The sequence below is a fragment of the Eulemur rufifrons genome, chromosome 28 (assembly GCF_041146395.1).
Source record: "Eulemur rufifrons isolate Redbay chromosome 28, OSU_ERuf_1, whole genome shotgun sequence".
NCBI lineage: Eukaryota > Metazoa > Chordata > Mammalia > Primates > Lemuridae > Eulemur > Eulemur rufifrons.
The window spans coordinates 44,999,136-45,006,359 of NC_091010.1; the positions used below are offsets into that span (position 1 = coordinate 44,999,136).

A 7,224-nucleotide genomic window follows, 5' to 3' on the forward strand; every position below is an offset into this window, starting at 1 on the left:
AAAAATGTTTTGGCCACTGCCTGAAACGTAGCTGCATTTAGTAACAACGCCTGGGTATTGGCATTTAGTAAATATTTGCAGAGTAAACGAGGAGGCTAAGGGAGTGGGGTGCTTGGGACATAGATGATGAAAGGTAGTGCCTACAAGTCTGAAGAAGATGGGAAAGGAGGGACAACAGCAAAAAGGGAGAACAGGACGAAGGGACAGATTCCTTCAACCAGGAGACCTGTGACAAGTGAATGCGGATGCAGTGTATGAAAGGAAAATGCTATACAGGACGAGGCTCCTGGAGGAGGTGGGAGGGCATGGGGTCCCCAGGCCCGGCTGATTTGAAGGGCAGGGCTCTGGGAGACTGTAGGTGTGGATGTCCCACGTGACAGCACCCCGTGTCCCAAACTGTCCTACCACAGTGTGGCCTGGCACCTGACAGATTGGCTGTTCAAACAACCTTGTGTAACGCTTCACGCCTGGGATGGCTGGGTATGTTTCTGGTTTCGTGTGAACGATTTCACAGAATGAAAACTAAAACTGACATCAAGGAGTTTATGAACTGTTCGCCCTTATCACTGGTTAACTGACTCATAGGAAGTAAAATCACAACCCCCAACTGATAGGCTGTCCAGGCAGTTTGTTTGACTTATTGATTTGGGTGGGTTAAAAAAAGCACAAACTGGTTATCATCCTCTTACCTTTGCCCTGCCTTTTGCCCATTTCTTTAACTGTCTACATTAGATTCCACAGCCTAACATTGACGAGGTTTTCCTGAAACTCTTCCCCAGACACTGAAGTCACAAACCCCTTTCTGCAGAGGCACCATAAATAGTATTAGTACTTTTCTTCAGCTGGGTTAAGGGGGCAGGAACTTAGTGCAGGTATTCACCACACTACTTAATGGTGCTGATAAAGAGAAGGCGAATTAACTTCAGGGTTAAAATAGACAATGAAAGTCATTGAACAAGATCAGATCGCATATACCCTGGACCTCTGTGGACTGACCACAGAGGATAGACATAGAGATATTATTAAATAATAACATAGATCTAGCTACATGTTTGTATGAGTGTGCATGCGCATGCGTGGATTCACAAATATTCCACCATCCCTAGACTTCACCCTACAGCCTTCCTTGGCTCCTCTCCGTTCTCTGTCTGCTCCTTTTGTGTATTCTTCTTCCTCCCAGACGTTTGATGAATTGGGTTTTTGCAAAGTGCTTAGAACAGAGCCTGGCACATGGTAAGTGCCACTCTGAGTACATTAACTAGTGTTGTTATTACTACTCAACTGCCAGGATCTCCAAGGCTCCTTCCACTCCTCTTAGCTTTAACTGCCAAATCTTTATCTTCGGCCCTGATCTCTTTCCAACTGCTAGTCATTTACGAGCCACCAGCTGACCCTGTAACTTCCCATGTGAAACTCCTAACCAAATCTCCAAACCATACCAACACCCCCCTCCCCCGGCACACACACACAACCTGTTTCTCCTGGCCACTTCCCTATTGCTCTGGTCCTTCTGGGCTTGACAATTGCAGAATGTTATAGAAAAACCTAGGCATCGGCCCCTTCAGAGGATGGAGTTGTCTTAATTTTCCCTTGCCCACATCCCCAGTTCTGTGCCCATCCATTGCAAGGGGCTAGGATATCCAAGCCAAAATCATTCCTGGGCTGAGTACTAGGAATGGGCTATTCCAAGCTGCAACACATTGGAAATGGCTGTTGCTTCCTAGACACAGAGACACCTCCCCAGACGCAGGGCTGGGACTAGGTTCTCTACAGGCTTTGCCAATGGCCAGGTCCGTAACAGGGGCTGGGGTGCGTGAAAAAAGGAATGTGGGTAGGCTCAGACAGGAAGCAAGAGGAGCAATGTAAGAGCCTTGAGTTCAGATCCTGCTCTACCACCAATAACACCTATCTCTCACCATTGTAAACATCTTGTAAAAGGTGCCTTCTAGCCCTTAACAGGGCTCGGTTCCCTTTCCCTCTACCTTGCCTCTCGAGTCCTGTAGATCTTTTCTCCTTGTCTGCAGTGACCATTCTAAGTTCATTCCCGAGTGCTGTTCTAACCATGTTGCAGACCCACAGGTAATCTACACTGGAGACCTCTCTGTCTTGGCCCCATGCCCTCATCTTACTGAGAACCCAAGGTTCTAAAGGAGGCAGCCGTATACCATTTATCTGTGCCTTTCTTATACAATTCCTATTCCCTTATGGGAAGGTCTCAGTCTCCAAACCTGCTTGTGGATTCTGCCAGTTCGTCTCAAAGCCTGCCTCATCCAAAATCCCCAGCATCTTGCACACATATGGCTGCTGCACAAGAAAAGTTTGAGAATGGTGATGCTACTATGTTGAGGTATTACTGGGTCAAGGTTTGTGGGATGCTCTTAAGAACTTTTAATAAATCTAGCATGGGACAAAATGGTGTCTACAAAGTCTCATGTAGGTGGCACATTACGACCCAAAGACTTCGTTGCGGAAACCAGGAGATCTTAGGGCCAGACTACCCAGGTTGAAATCCCAGCTCAACCACCTAAAAGATGATAGCGTCAGGCAAATCACTTAACTTCCTGGGCCTCAGTGTCCTTATCTATAAAATGGAAAAACAGTGCCTACCTCATGGTACAGAAAGCCATGTGTAGTGCCAAGAATTAGTAGCTACCATTTTTTGAGCACTCGAGTCTCCCAGACACCTCAGGTCCTCATTTAACCGTCCCAACTACCGTTACCAAGTATTACTGTTTTATAAATGAGAGTAGGGAAAAGCTCAGGGCAGTGACTTGCCAGCCATGACACAGCTGGTGAGCAGGAGGGCTGAGTCAACCCGAGTCACTGAGCACTCGGGAGTGTGCTGGCCAGGCAGGGGAGGAAGGGGTGCTGAGCAGAAGTCCCCAGGGGCCTGGTTAGCAGAGCTGGGCTGTACCAAGGTTTCCTTGGAAAGGGCAAGCAGGAAGTAGGAAGAGGTTCAGCAAGGGCTCTGTGCCTGGGGAAGACTGGGCTGAGGATAAGGGGACTGCTCCAGTTAAATTTAAGCCCTGCTTGCTCAAACCAAGCCATTTTACAACTACCAAATACATTGCTATAAAACCCTGTTTTTCTTTCCATACGCCATAGCTCAAGACTGGATCAGTCTCAAAGGAGAAAACAGGCTGGCTTTGCCTGTGCCCTCCCCATTCTGCAGAAAAAATCCAAATGAAAACCCACCTCTCTCCAGGCACAGCACCTCTTTGCCCTCCAGCACAGAAAGCAGCTCTGGATTCCGTTTTCTTTCCACAACGGGAGTGGAAACCCATCTAGCATATTCTAAAAACCTGGACTTAATTTTCTGATCTTGTGGAACATCAACCCAGAAGCATTCAAGTACTGCAGCTCAACTAGGATTCTGTGCCCAGCAGAGTTGGCCCCGGCCATCTGCCCAGATCCTCTGTTACCCCCAAGTGCACTCTTCATTATTAAGGGTAACCCCTACTACGTGGTTTTTCTTCCCCTCCCCCACCTCCCACCAAAAAAGCCAAACCATGCTCCAAAACAAAAACCAAATTTATTCAGCAGACATTTTTATAAAGAAATCCTATAAATCAGGACCATCACAATTTCAGACACTCCGTTGCGAAGTGTACGTCAACAGCTACATCTGGAGGATGAACAAGCCATTGAATCTTTAAAAAATTGGTTTAGCTACCTTAAAGTCTGGGGGTGGCACCTTACTAAAGCGCCGTCAAGTTTCACAAGGGTAAAGCCAGCGGTTTATCCTCTGGGAGAGTCACATTTTAAGGACAGTTTCAGTCGCTCATAAAGAAAAGCTGGCATCACAGGAGAAAAACTGCACAGGTGAGGACCCACAGAGACTCAGGCCCACAGGTCCAGGGAGGGCCAGAACAGACCAGAAAAACGTCCAGGGTCTCTCATCCATCCCTACAGACACCAGAAAGGGTGGAACAAGAAAGGTTGACTAGGAGGACAGGGAGACACTCAAGAGATTGTTTATGACCGTTTCTGAGAAAGCTCCTGACATGGCCAAGAGTGGCCCTGCAGCAGAAGGAGCAGTTCTGGAAAGAGGAAAACACAGAAAAAGCAAATAACTCTCTCCACACGTCCCTCTCTGTGTGTGTCCTCGGGAGACTCCAAGCGGTAGCAAAGCACAAACAGGGCTCTTCTTGGAGCAAGAGAATAAACACCCAGGGTGAGTTAGCTCTCCCAGGAACCCCCAAAGCCTTCCACCTACAGCAAACCCTAACCTTGAACCACAGATGGCAAGGTCAAGTCATTTGAAAGTCCACATTCAAATCCAACTCTTCCATCTTCAACATTCTCCACCTCCCTCCAGTCCCCTAACCACAGTTCACATCTCCCACCTTCACCAGCCACCCATTAGGTGGGAGAAAGGGGGTGATGTCAACCCACCCACCGCCAAGCTTCTGCATTCTTCTTGCCCCCCGGAATTTCTTTGCACAGCAACTGTAGCACCACTTTCACCAAGTTCCTCCACTGGAAAACAAGAAGAAAATGTATGTGTGTCGTTAGTTTTCAAGTATTGTTATAAAGCTCTCCAACTCCCACCCCTTCGAGTCCCATTTTCGAACAATCCAAGCTCACGACGCCCCCAAGGGCTAAGTCAGGTACAAGTCGATGCAAGCAGCTAGCTGCCATAGTTCTCCCACTTTATCCCAGGTCCTTGGCCCCGGATGGCGGAGGAAATTCTCACGCAGCACAGACGCGCCCTGGCTCAAGCATTTCTCCACGCTTAAGTTTTCTCCGACAGCCTCACTGGGGTCGGTAACTTCTCAGCTTTAGATCTCTCTCCACGCGCCTCCCCGCAGCCTACGTGGTCGCTCCCAGGATAGCGACGGCGGCTTCAGCTCAGGGGTGGTCGGAACAGGACGCTGCTGGGTCTGCGCAGCGGCCTCCTCTTCCTCCTCCTGAGGGTTCGGGTCAAAGGAAGGAGCCTGCGGGCTCCAAGGCGACGGGGTCCGGTCCGCTGTGGCCTCCCCCAGACCCAGGGGCGCCCACGGAGCCAGTGGCTGCAACCGCGGCGACGGCTCGTTGGAGCCTCCGCACGGCCTCCTTGATGAGGTTTCCCGAAAGCACGAGCTGCTGCAGGAGTCGGTGAGGGTCGTCGTCGCCGGCGCGTGCCCCGGCTTGGGTCCATCGTCGCTGCTGCAAGCGCCGGGAGGCGACGGCGCCCCGGAGCCACCCTCGCCGGCACGGCCCGGGCAGTGCGGTGGGGCCTGCGGCGAGCTCGGCCACGCAGTAGGGCGCAGCCCGGCCCCGCACGCGCCCGCGGTCCCCAAGGGCGCAGCGTAGAGCCCCTGGGGGCGCCGGGCCCACAGCCTCGGTCGACGCGGGCGGCAGCAGCAGCGGCACCACCGGGGACCGGGCCTTGTCCGCCGGCACCGCAGTCGGGGGCCGCAGCGGTGCCCCCGGGGGCGCGCACGGGGAGGCCGGGCTGTCCTGTGCCGCGTCCAGCTGCAGCGTCTGACCGATCTGGGCCACCAGCCGGTCCACCTCGCCGGAGCTGCCCAGCGTCACCGACTGCTCCAGCAGGAGGAAGCTGTCCTCCTCCTCTTCCTCCCCCTCCGCTTCCTCGCCGGCTTCCTCTTCCTCCTCCCTCCGGCACGGCATGGCCCCCCGCGCGGGCACCCGGAGCTCTGCGGGCGTCGCTGGCGGCTCGGCTGGCCGCGGGTTCGGCGGGCCGCGGCAGAGCCGGGCGCGGGGCTGGAGCTGGGGCTGAGGCCGGGGCCGGGGCCGGGCAGACGCGGAAGCCGGAGCCCGCCAGGCACTCGTGCCGCGCGCCTTAGTCGCGGGAGCCGGAATCCTGCCGGCTCGGGTTGATTTGTAAACAATGGGTGACGTCGCGCCGGGCCCTACCACCGCGCCCGGGCGGGGGCGACGCGCGAGAAGGCACCGGGGCGCGGGGAGTCGCGGGCAGCACGGGGTCACAGCCAGAGCCTTCTCATATTTGTGTCCGTTATCCGCCTCTGAGGGGATCCCGAGCGTGGGGACAACTGTCGTACTGCCCCGGCCCGACCAGCAGTTCGAGAAAGTGAAGACTCTGAGGTGGCCTGGGTTGGTTTCTCCCACTCACGGACACACCCACCCACACACCCGACCCCTCCTCCCCAGACGCGTCCTCCCTCCCCACGTGTCGGCCGCGCTCCGCCCGCCCCGCTCCCCCCCTGGGCGCCCGTGTCGCCGGGACTGGGGCATGGGGGGAGGGGCGGGCCGCGCCGGCCGGGCGGGCTTCGCTGAGTTGGGGGCGGGGAAAGGAGGAGGGAATTCCGGGAGAAGAGGGGACACTTTAAAGGAGGGGAGGTTCGGTGTGAGGCGGGGTCCCTGAGGCTTTCTCCTCCCCCGATCCCCGTCTTCAAGCTCTGAGGCACGTCTCGAGAAAGGGACTCACCACCGCAAGGCTGAACAAGAATTGACCGTCCTTTTTTTTTTAAGGTTCAACTAGAAATATAGGAGATGAAAAAAATCTCTCTTAATCATAGGATTCAAACGTGGTTCACATTTAAATGTTTTTCCTTCCCAATCCTTTTTCTATAAAAGTATATTATACAAACAGCCACGCATAAAATGTCATAAACTTTCCAGTTTGCCTCACATCGTAACCATTTCTCGTGTTATGGCATGCAATTTGAAGACATCTTAATGATCACGTTTAATGATGACATCAAGAGCCTGTTCGGTAAATTATTAATTCCTTTAACGTTTGCTTAATTTCACCGTTGTAAATAAGTGTGTGGCTAACAGTTTAGTGCATAAAACTTTAACATATTGATGACTCCTTCCAGCATATTCCTGGGAGTGCAATTTTAGATCAAAGGATATGGATATTTTAAGGTTTCTGATAAATGTATGCAAAATCACTTTCCAGGAGTTAGGTAAATATACTCCCTTATAATTTATATGTGAACATAAATTGTTACATTTTCATGAGTATTTGAGTATTAAAATTAAATTTTTTTTTCTTATTTCATAGGTGAAGTTGTTATCTCCTTTCAGTTTGCATATCTTTGATTTTAGTTAGGTAGAGCAGTTTCTTAAATGTTTGTCAACCAGCTATACTTCCCTTTTTGTGCAGTATCTGTCCCCTCATGAGTTTTTCCTGTGGAGTTTTTATGTATTTGCATGACTCCTTTACATACTAAAGGGTTAACCCTTTTCTGTATATTTTGCTTCAAATATTTCGTCAGGTTTTTTGTTGGCTAAGTACAGTCATTTTTTTCCCCA

General features: G+C 51.8%; 1 protein-coding gene across 1 annotated transcript; it reads right to left on the reverse strand.

Annotated features, from left to right (window-relative positions):
- Window positions 1-3,552: 3,552 nt before the first annotated feature.
- On the reverse strand, window positions 3,553-5,775 carry FRAT2 (FRAT regulator of WNT signaling pathway 2). Its single transcript, XM_069460309.1, has 2 exons — window positions 4,653-5,775; window positions 3,553-4,479 (listed from the first exon to the last, which is right to left on the reverse strand). The coding sequence occupies exon 1, from the start codon at window positions 5,611-5,613 to the stop codon at window positions 4,924-4,926; it is 690 nt and encodes a 229-aa protein (XP_069316410.1). The 5' UTR covers window positions 5,614-5,775; the 3' UTR covers window positions 3,553-4,479; window positions 4,653-4,923.
- Window positions 5,776-7,224: the final 1,449 nt, after the last annotated feature.

Bases quoted from the DNA above. Each gene is read 5' to 3' on its own strand.
- FRAT2 (XM_069460309.1), bottom strand. From the start codon at position 5,613: ATGCCGTGCCGGAGGGAGGAGGAAGAGGAAGCCGGCGAGGAAGCGGAG.